Below are 27,198 nucleotides of genomic sequence, written 5' to 3'. Positions count from 1 at the left end.
CAATAGAGGTAGGTGCCTGTAAATTAGTGTGCAGGAGAAGACTGTAGACCAGTCTATATGATAAAATGGTCTTGTGGGGGAGGATTGTGTAAACTGGTAAGTAGGGGAGGGTGCTCTTTGGGCTGGTCTCTATGGAATTGGTGGTCTGTGGACGCGTATGTAGGGGATAGTGGTCTTTGCACTGGTTTACAGGGGATGGTGCTGTGTGAATGGGTCTTTGGTGGAGCACGTCCTGTAATTTCATCTGAAGGCAAGGAATTCTAAACTATCCTTTAGGCGAGGGTGGGCTGTACACAATACCACGTGTCAGCATACCTGTCGGGGGGGGGGGGGGGGGGGGGGAGGAATCTTGTTTGTTTTTAGAAAGAGTCCCGTGGTGGTGGGGGCTGTCACTAAGCTAGTCTACAGGGATTAAGTGTCTGTGGAAACTTTCCAAAAGGGGGCGAGCGGGGTCTGGTATAAACGCGGGGTTCGGGCTGTTCCTAATGGCTGCTATTTAGGGGTATGGTGTCTGCAGACAGCGAGGGAACCTTCAGAGATGGCGGTCTATAGACCGGACCCACAGTGTGGACGGTTGGGTGTAGGTAGGGGGATAAAAACGTGGCCTGCAAAATGGTTTTCCTAAAACTTGCACCTACTACAGAGGTTTTCTACATCGTGACCAGGAACACATCTATTTGTAAAAATGTTGAAATGCACCCAATCCCTACATCACACATTTATCCCCATATATGCCGGTATAGGAGGTAGGGTACGAAATTAACCTAGTATTAATGTATGTGACTTGGCAGTTTGGCTGAGTTTATGAATTCTTTAGGGGGTTGGGTTTCGATACCTTCTAGTGTGACCTTCAGAAAAGTTAATGATGGCTCGAACGACCTTAATACACACACTTCGCATAGGAGTGTAATTATTTCCCGGCTGTTGCGGGGTGTAATGTAGCAACACGTTTATTTTCACCCCTTGCGACTGCATGCGTCTTATTTGACAGATTGACATGTGCACCACGGCCATTGTGTTCGGTCACTGGCTTGACAGACTCATTGGTTACTCTATTGCTGCCTTTTAGACTTATTAAATTTCTGCTCCCTAGCGATTGACACCCCTTCTGTTGGCCTCCTCTGAGTCTGTAGAAAATGTAAAGATTTTTTGCTGTGGCCACAGCAATATAGAGGATCCACTACGCTATGACGCTCCCCTTTCTCTTCGGTTGCCTATCCCTCCATGCTAGTTAAGCATCAAAATAACTTGAAGCATCTGAGATCAGGCGCGCAACGCCCATTGGGCTGAAAGGGATTTAGTCCCCTCCCCGTCGTGTGAGGCGCCCCGGGATGAGACAGCTTCTCGGGCGCGCACACACACACCCGAGTACTTCACAGGTCTTAAGACCATTTACTTGCTAACGAGACTTTGTTGTCCCCCCCCCCCCCCTTTCTTCGAGCACCCCCCGAAATGTGGCTCTAGTTGCGCCTCTGAGATTTCCTCAGGTGGATACGCTCTGGTTCAGTGCTTGGTTGGGACCAGCATAGTTCCTGTGTTTTTTTGTTAGTTTTTCTTCTGTGAAATCGTAATATATGTTCTATATCACCAACTGACCCAAGTAACTACTTGCCAATGTACCGTCCTCACTGACTATGTACTCTGCTGTACATAGGCTACACCCCCGTCACACGCCATCACTAAGGGGTCACTGAAGCGCTACCGTCCCCTGGTTAGGAAGAGAGAACCCCCGAAGAAAACGAGATGTGCCCTGCGCCAAAGCAAACCCGTCTGATGCCACCCAGGATGTTGCCCCTATTTCTAGGCATCGTGCGCTCCATGTGGGACGCATGTCACCTTGAGGCAGTGTCCAGCCAAACGGTCTTGTGAACCCGATCCGTACCCACTGCACCAGCCTGGCATCGTATGCTCGAGTACGCCCAGGCGTCTGCAAGTGGCCTAAATGCTCCTGTACAAAATGACTTGGAGCTCAATGGTAGATGGACGTGTATCACGTATGACCTTCTTTTCGGCTGCGGGGGAGGGTTTGTAGTCTGGCGCACAAAATAGGAACGAGTTTATCATCGGCGCTCAGCCCAGGCAGAGGGCCTTGACCCCAGCCCTCTTGGTGCTCGCCTGATATCAGTCAGGTTTATGACAGTCAGTCTCTGTCCACCGGCCCCTGGTGACCCACTACATGCCTCCGCCCCAGGCCGCCTTTCTGACAGCTCCTCTGCCCACCTCTTCCCGCCCTGCTCACAGCTCTCCTCCACACTAGCCGCCAAATTCCCAGTTCTTGGCAGTCGTCTCTCTCTCTCTCGTCTTTTGGGGGGGGGGGGGGGGGGGGGGGGGGGTTCTCTTGGATCGTATTCCAGAGATTCTACATCTGGATTCTCTATTAAGACACCTCCTCTATATGTACACGTTATCCATTTTTTCCCTCGTTTTTTCTCTGTGTATAGCCCCGGCTCTTCCAGAGGAAACGTGTACCGAGTACTTGCAGCTATTTTTGAGTTTTAGAGCTTAAATACAGATAGGCAGCTGGTCACCTCAGGCCTGTGGTGCTCTGACCTTTTTCCTTAACACCCCCCTCTTTTTCTCATCTGTTTCCTTTACCTCTTTCCTGTTCTCCGTCTCGGCCATTTTCTCTCCTTTCCTCTCACAACCTTTGTTTTGAACGCGAAACCTTCCCCAAACCCAGAGGAGCCCGCCAAATCAAATCACAGTCCTCTATTTGGCAGCTCCTCCTCAGCCCTACTTTTCTACCCCCTCGCTTCGCCCCCGCCCGCCCACCTTAGTTCAAGGAGCTCGGAGAACTCCCTAAAAGGAGATTATTGTGCTTGTGCAGGGGACCGAGCACGCTGCCCCCTCTGCAAAGCACACTGCCTTCCTGCAGAGACTACCGGTGTCCCATACATGTCGCTTAAAAAATGTCTCTCCCGTCACCAAGATATCCAGGCCGTTGCCATACGGGTGGTACTTGAACTAGAAATACACGTCGAAGAATGTACTGGTGCACCGAATGTAAGCGGCCGATCTGGAAACCAGAATAACCTTCATGAAGTGTTACTGTCTGCCCGCTCTGTCCACCCCTGATGCGAGGCTTGTCGTCCACTGCTGATGACATCACGGAGCCCATTGACAACTGCTAATGGGGTGGACCTGGTAGTGTCCGGGTGCGTCTGTGTTTTCGCCGAGGGCGTACAGGTGCTTTGTACTGCGACATTTATACACGGTGCAGACATTTCTTGGTCTGCAAATGGCCGGGGTGGTGGTTATGGCTGAAATGTGCACTTCGGTGAGGTGGGTGAAATGGACCGCAGTGGGCTGGGTGTGTGTGTGTGGGGGGGGGGGGGGGGCTGTGAGGCTGCTTTCTCCCCAGCTGTCCCTCCCTGGCCTATTTCGGTTGCAGATGACAGACTGCTCGATATTCTGAGCTCACACACTGGAGTCGGGCCCCAGGGGAGCGCTGCTGATCGAAGGGCCATTAGTGTATGTGTGTGGGGGAGGGGGGCGTTCTGCTGACTTCACTTCTCGTAATGTGTGTGTGTTTTTCTCCTGTCGGTAGAGGAGCAGCATTTATGACATCCAGGGACTCTTTTCTGATCGAGGGACCCGAGCAATGCTCTTGTGCGGCCCGGGTCTTGGAGAAGAGAGAAGCCAGTGAAACACTGGTCCGCTTCTGCCTGGCCATACCGATGTCCACTTAGGCCTGCATTTTGTGGATTTGGTGTAACACCCTATCTCTCATGCTTTGATCTTAGCACGGCCGGCCGGGCTCATAGGTCCGTGCACCTAGTTGTAAGTGGGACGAAGCTCTCGGCCTCCGCCTAATGTACGTTTTTATGGCACTGAAGTGCTTCGAGTATGTGGCTACCTTTTATGATAATGACTTTCTTGTTGATGCAGTATTTTTTGTGTTTACAGGTGTGATATTGAGTAGAGACCAGCATGCTTGGGAACAAACAAATACTCAGTGATAGATTTTATTGGATAGTGGCAGGCTGGAGGCTGTGATGCATTTCTATGGGTTCCCATGTGCATGGATGAATGTTTGGAAGACCTTTGCAGTTTGCTTCTTTGTGCCGGCACGTGTGGGTGTCTTTTGCCCCCATACAGGTGGTTCTGTTTCAATCAATCAGAGGATTGTAAGCGCGCTACTCACCCGTGAGGGTCTCAATGCGCTGGGGAGGAGGGTCCGTTAGCCAAAGAGCCAGGTCTTAAGAGTCTTGAGGTGTTCAGGGAGGGGGCGCGTCTGATGTCTGCTGGTAGCTCGTTCCAGGTCTTGGCCGCTATGTGAGAGAAGGTGTCTGTTCTGGCTCTGGGTATGCATGGTGTTTCGGCCAGTACGAGGTTGGAAGATCGGAGCTATCTTTTGGGTGCGTGGAAGTTGATTCTGTTTAGGTATTTGGGTCCGTTGTTGTGTAGGCCTTTGCAGGCATGAGTGAAGATTTTGAAGGTGACTCTTTTCTCCACGGGGAGCCAGTGGAGTTTTGGTAGGTGGTGGCTGATGTGTTCGTACCGGGGGATGCCGAGGACGAGTCTGGTGGCGGTGTTCTTTATAGTCTGGAGCTTGCAGAGTAGGGACTTGTTGATGCCGGCGTAGAGTGCGTTTCCATAGTCCAGTCTGCTGGTGAGGAGTGCGTGGGTGACTGTCTTCCTTGACTCAGGGGAGATCCATTTGAAGTTCTTGCGAAGTATGCTGAGGGTGTTGACGCAGCTGGATGTGACAGCGTTGACTTGTCTGTTCATGGTGAGTGATAAGTTGAGTATGATGCCGAGGTTCTTGGGGTGGTCCGAGGGGGTAGGTGGACTTCCGAGGGCGGTCGGCCACCAGGTGTTGTCCCACGCTGAAGGGGTGGTTCCAAGGACGAGGACTTCTGTCTTTTCGGCGTTGAGTTTGAGGCAGCTGTTGCTCATCCAGACTGCGACGTCTTGCATTCCTTTCTGGGAGTTGACTTTGGCAGTGGTGGAGTCTCGGGTGAGGGAGAGGATGAGCTGGGTGTCTGTGGCGTAGCATACAATGTTGAGGCCGTGTTGTCGGACAATGGCTGCGAGGGGGGCCATGTAGCTGTTGAATAGGGTCGGGCTCAGTGATGACCCCTGTGGCACTCCGCAGGTGATTTCTGTGGGTTCGGAGAGGAAGGGTGGGAGTCTGATTCTTTGGCTTCTTCCGGTGAGGAACGATCAGATCCAGTCCAGGGTTCCTCCTTGTATGCCAGCGTCGTGCAGTCTGGCGACTAGTGTGCGATGAGAGGCAGTGTCGACTGCCGCAGACAGGTCGAGACGGATGAGGGCTGCTGAGTGGCCTTGGTCCAGGAAGGTGCGGATGTCGTTTGTGGTGGCGAGTACGGCGGTCTCGTGCTGTGGTTGCTTCGGGATTTGGACGGGTCGAGTGTGCCGTTCTCTTCGATTAATCGTGTCAGTTCCCTGTTGACCGTTTTCTCTGCAACGTTGGCTGCGAAGGCGAAGCGCAAGATGGGCCGGTAGTACTTTAGGTCGGTGTCGTCCGCCGCTGGCTTCTTGAGCAGGGGCCTCACTTCTGCGTGCTTCCAGTAGTCTGGGAAGGTGGTGTTGATGGTGCGTTGCAGTTCGGGTGCGATGGTGGCTGCGGCTCTGTGGTATATGTGAGGAGGGCAGGGCTCGGTGGGGGCCCGAGTGGATGCCTTTCATGGTCAAGGTAGTTATCGGAGTCCAGTTGGAGATGGTGGGTTGGCTGGGGCCCTTGTGGGGCAGTGGGCCAGCTGTGGCGTTTGGAGGATGGTCAACGAAGTTGTCGTAGAGGGTTTTGATCTTGAGGTGGAAGTAGGTTCCAAGTTTGTCGCAGAGGTCTTGGTACGGGGTGATGTCTGCGCCTTCGCTGTGTGGGTTGGTGAATGACACAGAGGAGTTCCCTGGAGATGAAGATTTTGTTGTGGATGAAGTTCCTCTTGGTGTTTCTCATTTGGTTGTGGTAGTCCGTCAAGGCGTCTTTGTAGGTGGAGTAGTTTTCAGTTGTCTTGGTGTTTCTCCAGTTCTGCAGGCGTGCCTGGCCTCTTGGAGAGAGGTGGTGTACCAGGCAGCTTTCCTGTGGGGCTGTTTGTCGGGGTTGCGTAGCGGGGCGAGATCATCTGCGCCGTCGGAGATCCAAGTGTGGAGTTCTCTGGCTGCGATGTTTGCATCGGATGTCCTGGTGTGGTTGTCTCTGGTGAGGGTGGAGTTGAGTTGCTCGTCGGTGACCGTGCTCCAGTTACTCCGTGGTGGGCTTGGGCCTGGGCCTGGTTTAGGTGCCTCTGGTTTGTCGACGGTGAAGCATACGCAGTGGTGGTCGGTCCACGGTGGTTGCGTTGTGTGGCTGAAGTGGACGCTGTTTCCTGTGGCAAAGATGGGGTCGAGGGTGTGTCTGGCTCTATGGGTCAGTGTGGTGACGAGTTGGTCAAGTCCGATGTTGGCGAGGTTTTCACGAAGGATGATGGAGTTTGGGTCACTGGAGTTGTGGAGGTGGTAGTTCAGGTCTCCAATGAGTATGTCATTTGATGCGATGGTGTGGGGTGAGATGAAATCGGTGATGGCGGTGGCGAAGGAAGTCTGGGGGCCGGCAGGTCTGTAGACGAGGGTTCCTCTGAGTGTGGCGTTTGGGGTGGTCTGGATCTGGAAGTGCAGGTGTTCGGCGGAGGGGAAGGTTTCGCTGGAAGTGGTGAGGTGGAGTGTGCTCTTGTGGGCGACTGCGAAGTCCCCTCCTGGGTGGTTGGGGCGATCTTTCCTCTGAATCTTGTATCAGTCCGGGATGGTGATGTTTGTCGGGGGCGGAGGAGGCGTTGGTCCAGGTCTCTGTGAGGAAGGCGAGGCATAGTTGATCATTATGTGGCTTTGCTGCTGTTTTATATGTGAATATAGATCCCTCAGATTAACTTGAATGGATGTGCCAAACGCATAGCAGCTATATTTCTTCATGTCCTGGAGCTATGATGTACAGTCACGTTTGTACTAGGAGCTGCCTAGTGTGTACAGTTGCTAAGGCATTGTACAATTATATGCTCCAGTTGATGTGCTGCTAAAGCAACAAACACCGAACCATAGAACTACAATCTGAAACACCTCTACACCCACACATGCCGACATGGGGCATATTTTGGACCCTGTACTCTAATCCCAACAGGACCTCCTTAGGCTGCCCTGTAGCATCAAACCTTCTCCTACCATCTTTGAGCTTGACTACCCAATCCTTCTATGAAACGCCACCTCAATTTTTAATCTTAAAGTCAAGAGGGCCCTGCCTATACCACTCACTTTCTTTGTGACTTGTGCATGCACAGTAACTCTGAGAAAAAGCTCTGGCACTTCCTTATTAGAGGACCCTTTACTGAGCTAGCAAAGTGGTAAAGACTGAGGTTAACACCACTTAAGCCATAGTTTGTACTGGGGAGAGGGACCTTACTTGACGCAAACTTAATTAGCAGAATTTTCAGGAGCATTGACCATGAAAGGCATGTGCCTGGAACCTACTATTGAACTGGTGCTTTGGGAATAGAAAGGGAACTGCAACAGAGGTAGAATAGGTGGAATGTGTGGGTGGTTTCGGGGTGCCTGTGTGTGCAGAAATTAAGACACAAAAGGTAGATGGAAAGCAGAACAAATCAAACATTCACCCCAGTCAACAGATCTGTGTTCAATCCATTGTTCTTTTGCTCCCCATGCCACCCCAGTTTAGATCTAGCCATAGTCATATCAATTTTGACCCTCTCCAGCCGGAACTGCCATGCCAGGTTCTCCCTGGACCGGAAAAAAGCATCCTGGGACTGGTTTTGGGGGGTATCGCCCCATATCAGCCAGGCTAGCTTTAATCCAGTTGCGCTGTGAGCCCAGGACCCACGTCTGGGCATACCTTGCGCACTTGGGGCGAGAAAGCAAAATACACACAAATGATAGACGAGATGCGGAACAAATCAAACATTCACCCCTGGGTGTGCAGAAATTGGCAGCAAGACTGAGGTGGTACAAGAAGCGAACCATAACCTACTCTAGGCAGCTACCTCCAGGCATTAAGCCCCACAGCATAGAAAGTAAATATCCTCTTAAGGCAAAGTGGCTTGAGGATGTACTTGTGGAAGTTTTGCCTGGATGGGTCGGCTCAGGCTGTGACAGCACAGTAAGAACACCACTTACTGTTCGCCCCAATCTAGGCACTGCAGTTGCATATGAAAATGTATTACCCTAAGAAAGTGCAAACCGGAAGCGACTGCTTACTGGTACCTCAACCGGACATCCTGGGAACTCGGCCAACTCCGTCCTGGGCTTTAAGAACAAACTTGAGTACGTTCGATAAACATAATGGTTGGAATGCTGAAGAGAAAACAGGAAGGGACAGGAGATGCAGTCACCTCATGACTGAGATTATCAATCTAGGTTTGTTTAACAAAATCCAGCTATGAGCTATCACAGGAAATGGGCAGAAAGTAGACTCGTGCTCGCATAGAAACTCTGAATTGCCACCTAAATATTGCTAGCTAAATGGGAGCAGAGGTCCCTGGGGCCTCTGAGTGCTGAGATATAAGGGAAGATGGACACAGGAAATCTGCCATTACTTGCGGCAGAGGAGCTCTGAAATAAGGAAACAGGAGCAGAACTTGTGATTCAGTTCTCAAGTCTAGGAGCAGCGGAGGAGCAAGAATAAAAACCTGCTCTGGTCGATGCACCCATAGTGTTGACCGAGCTTCCCTATCCTCAGTAAAGCATGGGGTGTACTGGTGTGTTTTCAGAGATGGAGGTGTGAGTTATGTGGAAATGTCTGAGGGGTAGCCAGCATGATGCGTCAACTGCGGACAAGATGTTGATTTGAGAGGTATGACTGTTACTGCAAACGACGGGAGGGGGGGGGGCGACTGTGGGTGGACATTGGATCCGTTACAGTCGAGCATACTTGATAGGAAAGTAGGGAGTCTCCGTCCGTGCTACTGGGACATGGGGTACTCCAGGGTACTTGCTAGGATGGACGCAAGTGGTAGGGAGCGTTTCGTTTGGCAAAAGACGAAACAGGTGGGCTTTACCAGCACTGTCCATGAAAGCATCGCACCAGCACCTTTGGGGAATGTAGGAGAAAGCCATTTGAAGGCATCCGGTTAGCCTTTTTCCCCAGCCCTCTCCCCTCTTAGGTGGACAATTGAAGATTTAAAAAGCCTTATGACTCCCGCAACCCCTTTGCCCCTCTCCTATACGTACTAGCTGCCCCTTGAGGTCACTTTCAATCACTTTTTCCGTGTAATGGAAACTGTCTATTCATGCATTTTTCAGTTAAATCGGCGAGCGCTTGGTGGTGAAGCCTGGAATGGAAAGGTGGGGTGTTTTTTTCTGTTAGATATTTGTTGCCTATTTAGACCTAATGCGTTTGCTTCTTCACTGGTGCCCCTTGAAATATGAATGAGCTCATTAAATATTGAGCAACCCCTGGATGTCTCTCCAGGGCTGGGTCAGGTGTCTGCCGGCGGAGTGGGTGGAGAGTGTGTGGCATAATAGAAAGATATTTGGGCACCTGACACGCACAGGCTGGTTGCTTCCTGGATTTCTTGTATCTTGTTCCTGCCGGGGAAATGACCGGCCTGACCAGGGCTTGGATTCTGTTTCTGTGAGGTTCATGCCGGAGAGAGGGCAGGCTGGCTGAATCATGGACTACCTGTATTTTGTACAGGTCCTGTCTGTAAGGGGGTGCTGCTAGGGCCCTGGATGCCCTGTATCTGGGCGGTTCAGGCCGGGGATGGACAGACATACAGGGAATTCAGGGCCCAATCAAATTGTGGTTCAGGCCTGGGCAGGGTAGGCAGGATGGTGCCTGGATTCCCCACGTCTGGATTCAGGCCTGAGGTACAGGCGCGTTGGGTTGTGTGTGTTCATGCTTAGGATGAACGGTCTGGTTGTCCTGTTCCCTGCATGTCGTTGTACCTCGGACGGACAGGCCCATCTGCCCTGCATTCCTTGCATCTGGTTCATGCCGTGAATGGGTAGATTGGTTGGGTTTAGGATTACATTCATCTGTGCTTTTCATACCTGGAAGGGAGGGAAAGGCTGACTAGTCCTCACTTTCCTCTGTATCTGTGGTTCTCTGCAGCAGTGGAGCCTCGCACACAGACTTATCAGAGGCCCTTTTTACACCACTCCGCCAGTTCTGCCTGCTCCGTGTTCTCGATTTGTAAAGCATTCGAGGGTGCGGTGTTTGCACAAGGTGGGAGCATGTAGGTGTGCCGCAAGGTGATTTAAGTTGGCATAGCTAGAAGGACGACCATTACCAAAGCCTACTATGTCTTCAGAGCAAAGTTTACCACATGCAACCCCTTTCAAACACTTCCTACCTTTGCCACTCACATGTACGCTTGACTTGCGCTCCTGTAGTGAGAACATCGCCATTAACAATCGAATGCATTTTCTCACTTTACTGGTCCCACTCGTTGATTTAGATTGGGTCTAAAAGCATTTAGCCTCTGAGCTGCACCTAGTTGGATTGTTAAACTGGAGTGAGTCTGTCAAATGTATCAGCATTGAGCCGTGAATGAACGGCATTTAGAAATTCATTCTTCGCTCAGTCAGTCTTCTGTGAAGTTCATGCAGCTTAGTTGAAATGTGACATTTCCCGAAGATTCCTTGGTTTGCCTCGGCTGTGGAGCTTTGCAGGATCCAGAGTTTCTTTTAGTACCTAGGAAGAGGGTGTTGCAATAATCCAGCTTTGTGCCCACAATGGCTCCATCAATAGCTGTCCAGTGGCTCTGCGCCACCTGTGAATCAAGTGTGTTCATTTGACAATTTTAGGCATTTTTCATTAGACGAGCCAACGCCTTTCTCATCAAAAATCGCCTCAACGATCTTCATCATGACTTGGTTATCCTTGTTAACCATTTTAAATGTAATGTTGTTGCTTGCAGAACTATCATTAAGAACTGTGTTTTTCTCTATTTCATTTTAAATAGTTTAGAGTTGGTATCCTTTTGTTCTTCAACAAAGTAAACAGCTTCTGAACTTTAATGCGGTCCTTTACCACCTCCCGTGCAAGTCGAAAAACAACAAAAATGGGTTGTCATCCATGTCATTGTAAAAGTAGCAAATGCGTATGTCTCTGTAAGGTTTACATACCCATTGAAGAGCAAGGTCGAGAAGCAGTATGCTTGAGGAAAATCAAAGGTACCTTCTGGAGGTGACATGAAGAGTCCCACACACACCTCAATGGCTTGGCAAGCCCCTCCTCCAACACCCCTGCCATTTCCCCCGAGTCTTTGAATCTAGGGTATCAAAGACCGATTAGTATTATTGGTCTTGGAATTAACCTGAACCAGTAAAGTTATTTTCTCTTGGTTAATATAATGCAGCAATCTGACCAGGCTTTCTTTCATTGCTTTAAATCGTATCCTGTTTTCAGAAGAATTTGTCATTCTCTGTTTCGGACCAAAATTACACACATACTTTTGCCTTTAGAAATGCAGTGTCTCCTGGACTTTTTCTGTGCATTATGTTCACGTTCTGAATCACTTCTTCCTCGTAGACTGCACTGAAGGAGAAGACCTGCCTCTTCTATTAGCAGGGGAAGGTCCTTGGTCATGTGATTGTCTAAGAGGCTGCCACTGTTATAAAAATTTTTTAGGTCTCGCTGGCCCAGCGCATGCGCTGGTCTGGCGAGACATTTTGTGAGGGCTCCAAAAAGTGCTACCAGGCCAGCCTAGACCTACAGTGCATGTGCGCGGGCGCGCGCGTCGCGCTTTACCGCGATTGCTTTCACTTTCGCGGCCGGCCGCTTTGATGTTTGATCGCGATCACTTTCGCGGCCGCACGGCTGCTTTGATGTTCTCCGATAGGCTTCAATAGATTGCAGCAGTTAAAACAAGCATTGGCATAGCCAATAGGTCTCGCTTTTGGGACCTTATAAGTGTTTAGTTATGCAACTGTTGCATGGTTAAACACTTATAAGGTCCCAAAGGCGAGACCTATTGGCTATGCCAATGCTTGTTTATCTTGAATTCATGAGTTTGAGGACTTTTATTTACTCAAATTATTCTTTACAGTTAAGCATGACTCCAGTAAATTCTGAGAATATAGGATCTCGGTGTTAAATAATTTGTTTAGCATTCCCTTTTTTAAATTAGTAAACAGGATTTTTTTTTCTTCCCTCCATGATAGTTTTGTGTCTCTTTTCCAGCACTGTTTTAGAGCCTCAAAATTGATTATTGAACTTTAAGACAGTACTTCTAAAGGCACCTTAGATTGACTTCATTCATTTGAACTTCATTTTAATTATAAGTCGTTGGAGATTACTAACTACCAAAGAGGGATGCAGAGCCCTCCACCTTTTACGGCTTGTAGACTCTGTGGCCTGCTCCTAATTGTGGATTGTCAGTCCTGCACACTTTACTCTCAGTGGCCCACCGTCCCTATCTCTTGACAGTTGTCTCTATCCACCAGTCCGCTTAACTTTCCTGCTAGCCTCTAGTGTCACTGCTTCCCTTTTGTCATGTTCTTGAAAGGTTTGTAATAGACATAGTAAGCAGCTTATCACACACAGTTTTCTTTTCGTTGACCTTTTTCTTTTCTTTCCTTTTTTTGAGCCAATTTTTAACTATTTAGCTGAGTTACCTTTGTTTTAAGAATTGCAACCTTTTTCCATCCTCCATTTTACGCTTGTTCATTTGGAAACATCTCGTCAGGTTACCAGTCTTTCATTGATAATTTAGGTTTCATTTTAAGTAGTGGGCTGTAAGTCTGCCCATTATTTTTCACAGGACTTTTGCCGCCCGATTTTGCTCCATTAATATATAAAAACAGTATGCGGCTAACTGTGTCTCTTTCACATGTGAAACTTCATGATAATACTTTATCTGATAGACATCTAGCCGCAGATTCCTTAACTTAGAATATCTCCAGGCGTCCGACTGGATCCGGAAAAGTATTTGCAGCAGGACCTCTGCCCGCTGGGTGCCGGTGCCACACGACCCCGCCCTGACGTCGTCCACGTACGTGACGTCAGCGAGGTCATATAAGTCCCTCCCGGCGCGCTGACGTCAGTTTCCTTCTTTTCCTCTCCCATACTTTCACAGATTGTTGTTGGTGGCTCCGCGTTGTGCCGCGGAAAAGTTTCTCCGAAGAAAACTGACGTCAGCTCGCCAGGAGGGACTTGTATGACCTCGCTGTCGTCACGTACGTGGACGACTTCAGGGCGGGGTCATGTGGCGCTGTCCCCCAGCGCGCAGAGGTGCTGCTGCAAAAAAAAATTCCGGATCCTGTCTGACGCCTGGGGATATTCTAAGTTAAGGAATCTGCGGCTAGACAATGTCTCTACCAGATACATCGTTACCGAAGGTAAGTAACTCGTACTTTAGTCACCGTTTTGACCGCGCAGCTCTTTTCAGGTCATTCAGGAGGAATTTGTACACAGAAACCTGGGGCAGTTCACATTTTGCGCACAGTCATAATCTGAAATCTTCAATAAACGCCATTACTTTTAAAGCACTTGCCATGAGCAAATCTCTCATAAAGTAAACTTGGCCTTTTCACACAACCATCTTTCTCCAGGCTTAATTCTTCAAGTTGGTGTCCATCAATTTTGAATTTCTTCATGACAGCACATCGGCGCTTGGGAGTATCAACAGTATGGTCACAGAACCGCACTGGGCGACCCCTAACCTTTTCTCACATCGCCCGTTCCAAAACCTGGCCTCCCTTTAAGTACTGAAAACCACCCCTTCAGATATCAGACTGTCGCTTACCGACTAGCACATGGGAAATCTAAGAGATCTGTTCCCATGCTCTAAGAGCCGGAGATGCTCATAGTTGTTAGTCATTAACGCTTTCAGATCTTGACTGTAGTGATCTGAGTGGGGCTGTTTTTAGAATCTTGCACCGGCATGGGACCCATGGTTGCCGGGCTTTCCGTGAATCTCATAGAAATGTTCCCTGCACACCAAGGGGCTGAACCCTACCGGGCACCCAGGGCTTTGGACAAGCACCCGTCATTGTTTCTCCATCGCATCCGCCAGGCTGCTTACTTGGTACTCTGCCTCCTCCTAGTCATCTGGTACCATGCTCCTCCGAAACTGGGTGTTAAGGAACACTCCCACCATGGAAGACCACAGAGAAACTCATCTAGGGGATATTTCTCAGCGTGCCCTTTGTTGCCCTTGTTGCGCCCTTTGTCGCCCCTAGCTGGCTCAGCCTGCCCCTCGGCAGCCGCACGCACCCCATGCCCGTTTCCTTTTTGATCCTTTGTTCCCATTGATGCCACTTGTGACCTTAATTGTATTATAATGGTTTTATTATAGCACTTTCCGCCCTCCTTATGGTTCTTGAAGCTGGTGTTTGATTGCTAATTATATTTTCAATAGCTATAATATTTATATCACTTCATGGTGCTGAGTAAAAGTGTGTATTACATGGTATGGTTGTGCAACATTATCGTGTAATACTTACCAACCTCTTGAGGTCCAGTACGTTTCGTTTGTGGAATCCTTAGCTCAACCCTGGGTAGCTGTGACTGAGCAGTCAGGCTTACACAAAGTAGCAAGGGTTAAGGATTGAACAGCACCAGAACAATTGAAGAACCACACAATTCACTCGAAATCCGACACAAATTTAGAAGAATACTCCCATTTTTAGACACCACAAAAAAAGGAACCACCAGAGGGTTCTGTAGATAAAGATTTTACAAGGTATAGTGTATGTGTACTTATTACTTAACCGCGAACAAGCATTGGGAAATTCAACGAGACCAGCGTCCCCAGAAACCGTTGCCTCAGAAGGAGTTTCAAATGTGGCATCTTGCTGTCCTAAAAGTCCCTATTCTGACCACTTCCAACATGGTAGAGCCCCTCGTTTGGCTTCCAGAGGTGTGGTTACCAAAGGGCTACACACCTCTGGTGATCTGGTTTCCCCTCTCCTTCCCGAGTGACAGCCTGTCTACCTCAACAATAAAGCAGCTCTCCTCCCAAGTGTTAACCGTTTCTTTCAAAGGTGGCTTTCCCTTGAAAGCTTGCCTTTTTCGACTAACACACATGTGGCTTCCTGCCCAGGAGAGCGAACACTTCTCTCCCGCGCAGGCTGCTATTCTCTTCCTGGGAGTCGTTGGCACATCTCTCCAGGACGGCAGAAAGCTGTTCTAGGGACAGGCCACGTGTGCAACTGTTAACTGGCACAGATAATTTAGGGCAGCTAAGTGGCAACTTTGTTTAAGTTGCACATTGCAATATATTACTTTAATTTCGACTCGGGCATCAAGTGAGGCTTACTGTAATGAGTTGTTCGATATCTTGCAGTATGAACTTTAGTAATCCCAATCAGACGTTAGCAGGGTTGCTGTGGCAGCCTGCAATTCTGCACTCGCCAATGGGGCTACTAACCTTTTCCACACAAATTTAAATTTGTTTTGTTACCATTGGGACATGTAAAAACACATGTTCTAACTTGTAATGTACAGCACCCTTCTTCGCACTCGCTAGGTCTACCTTAGGGGGGGGGGGTTACTTTCATGTATCAAACAGGGAGTACTTGTCTTTCCCATTACTTTAAATGCAAAGTCGACATAGCAGTTTAAAACTTCCCTTTCAGTTTGCAGTGGCAGACTAGGAGCCATGTTTTAACTTTGTCGCACCCAGGGCGGCACAACCATTGCTGCAGTTCTTGGGGGTGACTCTCCAACTTAACTGCTTCCATGCTTATGACGAGCCCAGCTCGTCATGAGGCACAGTGGAGCTGTGCTCATGACGAGCTGGGGGCGAGCATAACGGTCGCGGCACTCCCACGCGCAATTGATTCCCCGCCTGTGCGGGAGAATCAGTCAGTGGGCGGAGTCGTGCCCAGCACCGCCCCCCCGCCCCAGCGCCACGGGGGAATTACCCCAGCGGCGAAGGGGATAAAGGTCCTGGGTACCCTTGGCTCCATATATGAGGAACTTACACGTAAATTACCTTGTGCCAATTGGGTACAAGCCAATTAAACCAAACACATTTTAAGGTCAGGGCACAGACACTGAGGTCTGGTTAGCAGGCTTCAGTGCACTCTGAGTTGAAAACTCAACAGCATCAGTAGGTATTTCTTGGCCTTCCTGGTTTTTATTTTCCCTTGAGGTTTCCAGCTCAGAGCTTGCTTGGTGGTGTTTGATGCAGGTTTGCAGTGTGTGTGACCGATCCAGCCCCGGTGTCTTTTCAGGGTTTCTTCATGAGCAGAGAGTTGGAAAATCAACTGCCATAGTTCGATTTTGATGATGGTGTTTAGCCATTGGATTTGGAGGATTTTCCTCAGACGGGTGTCGATGAAGGTCTAGACTTTGGTTGTGATGGTCACTATTGTCCTCCAAGCTTCTGCTTAGTATAGAAGGACTGATTTTATGTTGGTGGTAAAAAACGTGATCTTATTTGCAGCGTTGGGTCCTTGGAGCTCTAGATATTTTTTAGCTGAATTAAGGCTGCCCATGCTTTGCACATTCTTGCAATGGCACCTGTGCAGCCCAGCTTGTCAGACAATGACCAGGTAGGTGAAAGCCTCAACCTCATCCAGTGTGTTGCCTTCAAGAGTGACCGCAGTTGTGCTGGCTAGGTTAGCCTTCAGAATCTTTACTTTTCCCACTTGATGTTGAGGCCAAGTTGTGCTGATGTGGCTGTCACATTGTTGGTTTTCTCTTGCATCTGCAGATGGGTCTGGGAGATTAGGGCCAGCTCATCGAGCTGGATTGTAGGTGTCCATTGGATCCCAGTTCTTCTTCTTGCTGTGTGTGTCTTCATGATCCAGTCTATGGCCAACAAAGTGAAAAGGAGAGAGCAAACAACCCTGGCGGACTCCGGTCCTCACTTGGAAGGCTTCCGTGAGTTGTCCTCTATGGACTATCCTGCATTTAACTCCCTCCTAAGAGTTCCTGGTGACTCTTACGAGTTTATCTGGCACACCGTAGTGGCGGAGGAGTTCCCAAAGTGTCTGTCTGCTCGGTCTAATGCCTTCTCGTAGTTGCTGAAGTTAACAGAAAGGAGGGCGTTCCATTTATTCGGCTGCTCAATGATGACGATCAGTGTTGCAATGTGGTATGTGCAGTGCCTTTCTTTGCGGAAGCTGGCTTGCTGGTCTCACAACTGAGCATCAACTTGTTCCTTCATTCTTTTCAGGATGATTCTGAATACTTTGCCTGGGTTCGATAGAGCTATCCCTCTGTAGTTTGCATAGTTACTCAAGGCACCTTTCTTGGGGCTCTTGATAAGATATTCCTCCTTCCAGTCTGGTGGCACCTTTTCATCTTCCCAGACCCTTCCAAACATGGAGAAAAGGGTCTCTACTGATGTTTTGATATCTGCCTTCAGTGCCTTTGCAGGAATGTTGTCCGGCTCTGCTGCCTTCCCATTCCTCAGATGTCTAATGGCTTGCCGCATTTCTTCCTTGGTTGGTCTGCTGCAGTCGATTGGCAAGCCCCTTGACAGCTGGCTGTATGTCTGGTGGTGGCTGTGGCATGGGTTTGTTACCCATGATTGTCTTCCCAACTTAGTCTTTAACGGTTCTTTCTGGCTTGTTGTATCTGATGAAGAGCTTCCTTGTTATAGAGTTCTTTCAAGTTCCAATGGCTTGCTGCTTCCTGGGCTTCTGTTGCAAGATCCTTGAATCTTCGCTTGTCTGCTCTTAAGCTTCTCCTTGCTTCTATGTTGGTTTCGGTGTATTCGCCTTGATCTTTCGCTTTTTCTGTTCGGCTAATATTGATGGCAGCTTTCTTTTCTCTCTTGGATTTTGCTGAAAGTCTCGGTGGAGATACGTTGTTTATGCTGGTGTTTTCTTGGGACCAAGTACCTCCGGGCAGGTTGAGGTCACGGTTTCTTTGAACTTCTACTGACTTTCTACTGGATCTCTGTCATCCTCTAGTTCTTGCAGGACTCGAAACTTGTTGCAATGGGTAACTGAGTATTCACTCTGTTTCTGTGGATCTTTGAGGTGGGTGGTATAGTATCGCTTCCGTTGGTTTGTTGACTCCATCCATGCTTTCTTCTTGCCATGGATGCACCCTGATTTGATTCAGCTTCCTATGCGTCCTTGGGGTATGTGTTTCAATGGGTTTAGGCTTGAGATTGGTCATGTGCTTACTGTTGGGTGCAGTGCATGAAATTTGGAGGCAGGATAGAAGTGTTGCGCAGGCTTTAACAGTAATGGTTACCACAACTCTAAGATGGCAATATAGGACCGTATTATAAATGTTAGCTGTTAGTATTTTAAAACCGATATACTACATGTTTTATATTTGAGTAGTGTGAAAACGTTTTTTCCCCCCCAAAGTGCTGGAAACAGTAAGCACAGCTTGGAATTAAAATATTTAAGTTTAACTTTAATGGATAAATTGGTTACAAAACAATGGACAGTGGTGTAGGGGTCTGTTGCTTGATCCTTTACTACAAACATCTGGATGTACCATATTGTCCATGTAATTTACAGATTTTACCCAGAATGTATTTTCTAACATACGAGTATAAAAATACCACAGAATGTGCTCCATAACTTGCCTTCTTGTTGCATAATTTAGATTGTTGCCGCATATTCCTGTAGGTCCTGGTGAGTTTAAATCTGTGGAGAGTGGTTTCAGGTGTTTTTTTTAAGATGACGAAGTCTATATTTCACAGCGAATGGTATAATATTTCCAAGATTGGATGGTTCCCTCTGAAATACTTGGCTTTATACCACAACATTTTGTGCAATGATGGCACCCAAACGTGAGAAATATATTCATATATAATCTATATGTAGAGAGATGGATTGCAGTTGGGTTGATGCCTTCATAATTCATGTTTAGAACACCATAATGAGGAACACATTGTGGAAAAGATTTTGAAGTCTGCCATTGATGATTTTTCTTTTTGGGGGGGGAGGAGGGTGGGGGGGCTGCACAGGTACCTCCTTTAGGTGGAGAGTTTGAAAATGAACTGGAAAAAATCTGTCTAGTGCTGTGGATTGCTATACAGAGTGTTTTAAATTATATTTTGCAACATGCAACCATTGCAGAGCCTTTATTGAGATGGCTGCACATCTTTTTACGGCCAAGAACTTGTTTGGAGCCATTTTTCTGGATTCCTTGAAGTTTGTTGGTTCTGCACTTTTCAGGCCTAGTGTAGTCTGTTGACTTAGCCTAGGCATGAAAGCAATAGGTCTGTTGAGGCTTAGGGTTGCTTAGGTACGGAAAAATCCACCTTAAAGTTATTTTGAAGTGGTATGCGCTTTGGTCCCACATTGATCTTTTGAGACCTATCGAGAGTTTGAAGAACATGATCACAGCCATGTTATTTACTTCTATTGACATTTTTGGAGGAGATCTGGTTTCTTTAGACAATGCGTAAACGGATCATAAGTTTCCCATATTCCACGAGTTGAGATCTTGATGTTAGATGGATGTAGATTTCGGAGGTTAATTACATCTAATTAATTGCATGAAGGCATATGGTAAAAAAAATGTTTGTTTTTTTAGTTTGAGAGAGGTCAGCTGTACTGTTGGATAAGAGGCGAACAACAAGCTTTGTTGACAACTATCTTTTGAGAGAATGATGCGGATAAATGCGGCGCTAGTGATTCAGTTGTAGTTTTGTGTTATATTTCTGAATTCATTTTAGCACTGTGCTGTGATTTCTTCCGTCATTCAGGTTTATAAGTAGTAGTTAGGGTTTCCAGTGTTGAATTTTGGTGTTGGGTACAACAGGTGATGTGAAGCCACTGCACTAAACTCTTGTTTTCTTTAGGTGATTCCAGATGGAAGTTAATTTAGGAGTCTAGAAGCTCGTTTTTTTGGTTGGAGAAACTGAGTCTCTGATTTGAGTCCTCTGCTTCTTCCTTCATCAGAAATGGGCTGATGTTAAACATTTGTAATTTCCTAGGGTTTTTTCCGGGCCGCAGTTTTGTTAAATATTGCTTCTGGTTATTATGGCCGCAGAGGTAGCTTAAAAAATGTTCCTAAATATGTTTGGGGGCACTTGTGAAAAGGTGAGTCAGTGATTTTGATTCTCGTTATTTGTTTATTTTATGTATAGAGGGTTACCAGGCATTGGGTATGTATAATTGTAGATATTGTGTGACCAATTTGACAGTTATGTGATTGCTAACTGTCTTTGTTTGGAAGTGGATCTGAAAATCCATGGCTTTTCAGGTTGGCTGGGATGCATTGAGTTGCACTGGTCTTGGGACTGATTAGTGTGGTCTGGGGTGTACAGTCTAGTTTAAAGAAATGGGTGATCTTAATACGATATTGTTTGTGGCACCCTAAATGTGTTAGGCTTGACGACATGTCTCATTTTAATGTTTGCCTTGTAGGTTTTCTATGTCTTGGTACAGTGTATTTTTTTCTGTTCATGTGTTTAACTCCACAATTCTAGATTTCTAATTTTGATTTTTTTTGTAGTCTTATATTGAAACCTAGCCAGTGTTTTTTCTGATGTGGTTGCTTGTATGTTTAGGCTTGTGGGTTGGTAGCCTCTTTGTTCCAAACATCCGTCAGTCAGTGATTACATTGGCCCACAGCATCCATGGCTTAATGGGCCATGTAGCCAAGAGGTGTGCCTGGAATGCATCTGTTAAAATTCTTCTCTGGTCTGTTAAGGGTTAGGTGGTATTGTTTCGCTCTTAAAGTTGATGTAAACTAGGGGTAACCACTCCAGATGATGACCTGTTTCTTTTAACGAGATTTGAGGCAAACATGATAAACCTGGTATTAAATACGCCTGAAGTATCGAGTCTAGACCTGTTGTCTGGTGGGTTTGTGTTTGTCGGACTAGCTGTTGATTCCTACTCTGAAACATGGATTAAGGTGGTCAATTGTGGTAGGTAATATGAAGTCCAGGTGGACGTGCACAAATGTTGTTTGATACTGAGGTCTTCAGTAGACTAGTAGGAATGAGATAGTGAGGGTCCAAAGACTTGCACTCCTGTTTTATCTTCGATCATGGTGGTTGCCAGAGAGGTTATGGAAACTACATTTCGGAATGTTGGCAATGGGGTTTGCTAATTTGGTTGTTCCTTGAGTGAGCTTTGATAGGCACATGCCTGCTTTGTTGATGGTTCTAGTGGTTGCTTCCATGGTTTCTTTTCATTTTGCTTTGCAGGTTGGTGAAGATTCTGCCTTCGAGCCCCAGAGGGTCGTCTTTTTTGTATACTTTTTTTTTTTGCCTTAGGGCTTTCAGAGACATTGAGGTAGTCTCTGTCTAGTGGTGTTTGGATCCTGATACATGAGTAGCGGTGTTTCTTTCGGATGGAGAGGAGTTGGCCTAATGGCTAGGGCGGTCAACCTTGAATCTGGGGAACCGGGTTAGAGTCTCGGCTATGACGCTGAACATCCTGTGATTCTGGGCAAATCACTTAAATCTCCCCGTGCCTAACAAAAAAAACAAGCATTTGCAATGCAATAGGTCTCGAATTTGCGAGAGTTTGAGCAATTGGCATTGTAAATGACAATTACTTTTATTTATGAGTTGTTTATCATAACTGATAAATGAAAGGAATTGTCATTTACAATGCCAATTGCTTAAAGTCTTGCAAATGCGAAACCTATTGAATTGTAAACAAATAAATTAAATAAATCCTACCTGTAGCATGTCCGTTTTTATTCTGCAATGCCACTTGCCTTCAGGTCCCTGTACTGCATAACTGCACCAGGCTGTCTGTGACCTCCGTGGTAGGAACAATGAGTTGCGGGTCAGACGCGTGGAAGGTAGCCATTGTCCTGTGGCTGCACCATGGGGTAACAGTGCGAGGGGAGTCCCATGGCAGTGTAGTCCTCCGTGCAGGCTGGGCATGGGGGTTGCTGTATATTGATGTATGGCAGTACCGTCGGCAGGCAGAATGTGGCAGGGGGAGTCCAGTGTCATGCTGCAAAAGGGTCTGGATCCGTGCACGAAGATGAAGCCACTGCCGTTGCTGAGGGAGCTGCTAGATGACAGGCTGGCAGCACTGGTGGCGGCAGGGAGATAGCAACGGCAGGCCACAGAAATAAAAAAAAACACACAAAGGGCATGGGCTAAAACATGAGGCGCGGCGCACATTCACTGTAAAGTTACAAATAAAATTCACATATTAGGGCGCCGTGCTAAAACATGAAGAGTGGCGCCCTTGCATATTACAGTTAAAAAAAAAAAAACCTTACAAAATAGGGCGCCCCGCTAAAACATATAGCGCGGTACCCTAGAACAACAAGCGTGCGCGCGACTGCAAAAGTAGGCTAGCAAGTGGTGTGCGATGCGGTGCCCGCAGGCAAAGGAAAGCCATGGGGCTGAAAGCTGGCGGTTGCGCGCGTGAACGCAAGCTTGTCGCCGGCCAGCAACACTTTGAAAAGTCACCTACTAAATGTCTCTCCGAGCAGCGCATGCGTGCTGACTCAGCGAGACCTAAAAACAAAAAATGAATGTGTCCTCATGTAACGCAACTGGTTCTATGTAAAGTGCTCTGATACTCGATTCGGGTCGAGTTCGCGCTATATAACACTCTGTAAAATAAAAATGGTGTGACGTACTGTTTTGGTATGGTGTCAAGATTTTAGAAAATATACCCCTTTGTAAGATTCGTGAGAAAATACAGCATTTTTTATGGCAACTTATCTAAAGATGGGTGCACTTCTATCTTTTTCCATAAAATAAAGGTTTTGATATGTTATTTCACCTGAACACGTATTTGATGCTATTATGATACAGAGTCTGTACTCTGGACATCTATACAGTTGTAAGCCTAACGGAAATACCATGATTCACCCCGGATGCGTTCATGAGCGGGGTAGTGATGTCTACTATTTGATTTGAATGAGTTGGCCTCTTTGGGTTCCTAATGTGCACTCTCTCTCTCCACAGGGTAATCAGGAGCAGACCTCCACCCCTGAAGCCATGGTGCAGCCGTTTGCTGCCATCCCTTTCCCTCCACCTCCACAAAATGGACTCGGCACAGAGTATGCTGTCCAGGCCCCACAGAACACGGACTACACCACACAGACCACCGACCACAGCTTGGTGCTGTACGGCAGCGACCAGAGCACTGTGAGTACTGTATGCTGCGCACACTGGTGTGCCTGGGGAGATGGTGTAGGAGTGCTATGTTACCAGAGTTGTAAAGGGCTGCAAACACCTCGAAAGGGGACCTGGCGCTAGATAAAGGCAGCGAAGCTGAATATGGCATCTGGGACCCCGCTGTACCACTGCAGGTGGACACAAGGGGTCTGCAGTTGAATGAGGCGTCTAAGATCAGGATAAAAATAAATAAATAAATAATATGGACCACAGAAGGGGTGAGATTGAGCTTTCACATGGGCTTCTCAGTTGGCGGCCAGCTAAAGTGGTAATGTTTCTGGAGAGTCAAAATAAGACCTAGGAGGGCTTTGAGAGTAGGTGGGGTGCTGTGGCTGCTGGATAGGCATGCAATTCCTGGAGTAGACGCTAGGTGTCAGGAAAGGGTAAATTGGTTGTTTTGCAAGTAGTGGGATGGTGCCTGGAGATCAGAACTGAGAGTGTAGACGAAGGCTAGACCACTTTTGCGGGGGAGAAGGTGGCAGTCTACAATGGGAGGGAACAATTGTCCAAGGTACCCCAAATAGAGCTCGGTGCCGGAAATGGACTCCTGACTTCTCATTGTAGAACTGAGACCGCTGAGTGCGAAGTGCCTCCCATGGCTACCGAATGTCGCTGGAAGGAGGGAGTGGGTGCAAGGTGCCTGCACGAGGTAAATAAGGCGACTGGATGGGGGTCGATGGTAGGAAGTAGTCTGCCAGAGAAGGTCATTTTATGTAAACTTGTATCTGCAGGAGTGAAGGTGATCCCTAAAGAGGCTGCAGTTTCTACAAGAGGTAAAGCTCGTTATTGGAGGCAGAGGTTGTCTGAGGGGTGGCAGGGCGCCTGTGGGTGGTAAATGAGATCACTGAATGGGGTGGTGATGTTTTTGAAAGGTAAGAGGTAACTTAAGGAGGAGCTGGGGTGTCTGTAAGTCAAGGGCGGTTACTGGAGGCAGAGGAAGAGCTGGGTGATGTCCACCCAAGTAAAGGAAGTCACTGGAGAAGGAAGAGAAGTAATGGAGGTTAATAATATTTCTGGAGAGAGGTGCAGGTATCTGCTGATCCAAAAAGGGACAAAGATGAGGCAAGGCCTCTGGAGGTGGCTGTGTCCCGAGGCAGGGCCGCGCAGTACATACTAACATTTATCAATGTCCACTTTTTCAGCGCGGTCTGACTCCACCGTCCTCGTAGAACAGTCCGCATCAGCTAAAATCTCCCTGAAAACAGAGGGTTCTCAGACTGTGATTCACAAGCTTGTTATTCCCTTTTCAGGGCGGATGCGGTCACCCCTCCCCACGACTCCATGTCACAGATTACTCTACTATCCGCTTTCCCAGCGCCTAAGTCTCTCGGTAAGACTTTAAGTTGCTTATAACAGACAGAGCCCGTGAAAGGCAGACTTCAATCCCAATCGGCCACTTTTAACCACATCAAGAGATTAGCCACTATTAGCATTCAGAGCACCACTCCCTGGCTGTACCCACGAGTGGGTCATTAGTTTGCCCCACAACCCTTCAAGAGGAGAACCGCTAACGGCGAGGCAGATGGCATGAAAAGGCTCCTGTACACATAGCCCAACCTGCTACCATATTACCCGTTCATGAAGAATACCCTTAATCTGTGGCATAGCTTTCCCGCCGCGCCAGCCTCGGGGATTTACGGTAACGCAGCGTGTGTTTGGTGGAGAAGCTTTTGGCCCGCAGTGTCACATGGAAGTCCCAATAATCGTCGATGACCTGCAGATTGCTTGTGAACAACCTAAAGGGCGCGATGACCAGTTGCTGTTTTCTGTGCTTTGCGTGTCTCTGGACAGCGAGTGGTTAAACCTGGAATATTCTTTAAGTAGCTGTAACAAAAAAGAAACGTGGACTGAATGGGATTGTCTAACCCAATTCATCCAGCAATAAATCCTCAGTTGTACCATGTTCCATGGCACTCCCTTATTATGCTGAGCTGATGTGTTTCGAGTGCAGATGTTTTTTTTTTTTTTGTTTTCTTTACTTTTTTGCTGCGATTCACACTTGGGTGATCACCTAGTCTGAAGAGTTTTCATAATACTTGCTTGTTCTTTCAGAAAGTAGATCATACGTTATCATAGTTTTCTCTAGAGTTGCCTCAGTGGTTTATCGCCTCGTGGTAGCACTGGGCAGTACTTGCTGCAGTTAATCCACAGAAGCAGAGTTCATGTCGATTGGAAAAAAATCCAGGATTTACAAACAGTATTATTTCCTATTTCAAACTAGACTGTCTGCACACTGCTTTCCTCCCATCCCTTCTACACTCCACTGATAAAGCAGGTGGAGGCTAGTGTGAAGGAGGTATTATGGTTTTATTATGGCATGGCGCCATCTTTTGATCTTTTCAGTGTCTTAGCTGACGTCCAGGCAGGTTGTACGACTTGTTTGAGACACCAAGGTGTCACACAAGCCGTCTCCAACATAGCAAGTTGGGTTGACTTTGAGTGCTACTGTTTGTCCTGGAGGTTTGTGACTGTTCTCTGCTAATATTCCTTTACCTATCACCCATTGGGTACTTATTAGACCCTGTTGTGGGCAGAGCCTCCCTTACTCCAGAGAGGATTATAGTTCCCCACAATACAACATATGTCATTTTAAATCTGGAACATGCACACACCCTTGTGTTCCTGTGTGCTCTGTGGTTTATGGCTTCCTTTGTTCAGATGGTCAACAACATACTTTAGTTGCACCATACAACACTGCAGCTATCTACACGCTAGAACAATAAGTTGGGCTCATACTCGCTAGTTACCTCAGGAAGTTGTTAAAACTGGAGGGAACCCTGCCTCATATCAGGCTCCAATCCTTTCATATTTTTCCTGACCGCAGATAAGTCATTCTGAATAACATTGGCTGTTCCAAATATGATTGATTGACATTGTGGACGATAAGCAATATTTGGTCTTTTTATGTCGTATTCATGCAACTGAATGAGACCTATTGGCTCTGGAGCCATTTCTTCTGTTGCTACTCAGTTGAGCTTTAGGTAGATAAAACTGCACTCATGTTTTGCACTTCTGCATTAACATTGCCCTTAAACCCGTGGGCTACATGTGGTTGTTTTCCACCCATATAGCTAGCTTTCAGAAGATGCAGACAGACTTGGCAAGATGGTGGGTGCACCTCAGTTGAGGGATTGGCCGTCTTTCTTTGCACAAGAATCCAGTGATAGAACTCCTCAACAATGGAGACTTTCTGCCTCTTGCATGGACAACAATGACAATTCCTGGCAGAAGCGCACCTGATCCCAAATCACTTCAGCCTTCCTTTCAGTGCCCCCAATTTTCAAATTGGTCAACAAGTTCCAGAGGAGCCTGGGGTCTCTGGTGATTGCTTCCTGGTGGCTCAACAGATTGTGTTTCCTGGTTATCCTAAACTTTGTGGTGCTGTGATTTCCTGTCTGAACTGAAGAATTAGTGCACTGGGCATCCTTCGCTAAACTTGGCTACCTGCTCTAGTGGAACAAACCTACAGCCACCATGAACACCCAGGATCATATAGAAATTCGCTAGTTCAGCAGTCTAAGCACTTAATGTTTTCACCAGACTCATTTGGGAAAAATAAACAACATATTTGCTTGCTGGCCTATAGCATCTGGCATGGCTGAAAAGGCGTCCATTTTGTTTGAAAGCCATAGCAGCTTAAAGAAATGTAGACAGATCTTGGATAATGTTGTATCTGATAGAGGCATCTAGCAGTAGATTCCTTACCTTTCAATTTCCCAGGCATCCGACTGGATCTGGAAGATTTTTCTTTTAGTAATAACCTTGCGTGCCGGTAGGTCGCGTTGGCCGGCTTCACGTGACGTAGTCTTCATAGTCTCCACTGTTATGACGTCCACGTCATCTATATAGGCGCCACCGTGGCACCCTGACAGTTCCATTCTTTCTGTGCCAGCCAGCAGAGATCCGTGAAGTGAGCTACCCCTCTGCACTTTTTGACAGACTTATTTTGAGGTTTTGTCTAGCATTTTGAGTTGTGTAGGTTTTTTTTCAATATGACAAAAGACTTCTGGATGCAAACAGTGTGGCGCCTGCCATCTCGTTATGTCCGTAATGGATCCACACTTTTTTTTGGGTGCTTGGAGCGCGATCACGATTAAAACGTCTGCTCAGACTGCCGGACCAAGGCTCCAAAATTTTGAAGGAGTGGTTGGTCCCTAAAGCTCCATGTGGCCCAGTGCTCGGCACTCCCATCGTTCGTCCCGGAGGTCTCGGTGTTGGT

At 47.5% G+C, this 27,198-nt stretch overlaps 1 protein-coding gene across 25 annotated transcripts in view; it reads left to right on the top strand.

Moving 5' to 3' along the window:
* RBFOX2 (RNA binding fox-1 homolog 2) overlaps positions 1-27,198 on the top strand; it is a 527,728-nt gene that overhangs the window by 290,444 nt on the left and 210,086 nt on the right. For all 25 annotated transcript variants that reach the window (XR_014960570.1, XR_014960569.1, XM_085601134.1 and 22 more), the window contains one exon: positions 22,767-22,949. Coding sequence is in view for 23 of the 25 variants with exons in the window: in XM_085601134.1 (XP_085457260.1) it covers positions 22,767-22,949 (183 nt within the window). In the remaining 2 variants the exon portion in view is untranslated. The remainder of the gene's footprint in view (positions 1-22,766; positions 22,950-27,198) is intronic.

This window comes from Triturus cristatus, chromosome 4_2 (assembly GCF_964204655.1).
Source record: "Triturus cristatus chromosome 4_2, aTriCri1.1, whole genome shotgun sequence".
Lineage (NCBI taxonomy): Eukaryota > Metazoa > Chordata > Amphibia > Caudata > Salamandridae > Triturus > Triturus cristatus.
The sequence above is the reverse complement of the archived record's forward strand: the minus strand, read 5'-3'. Positions and strand labels throughout refer to the sequence as shown.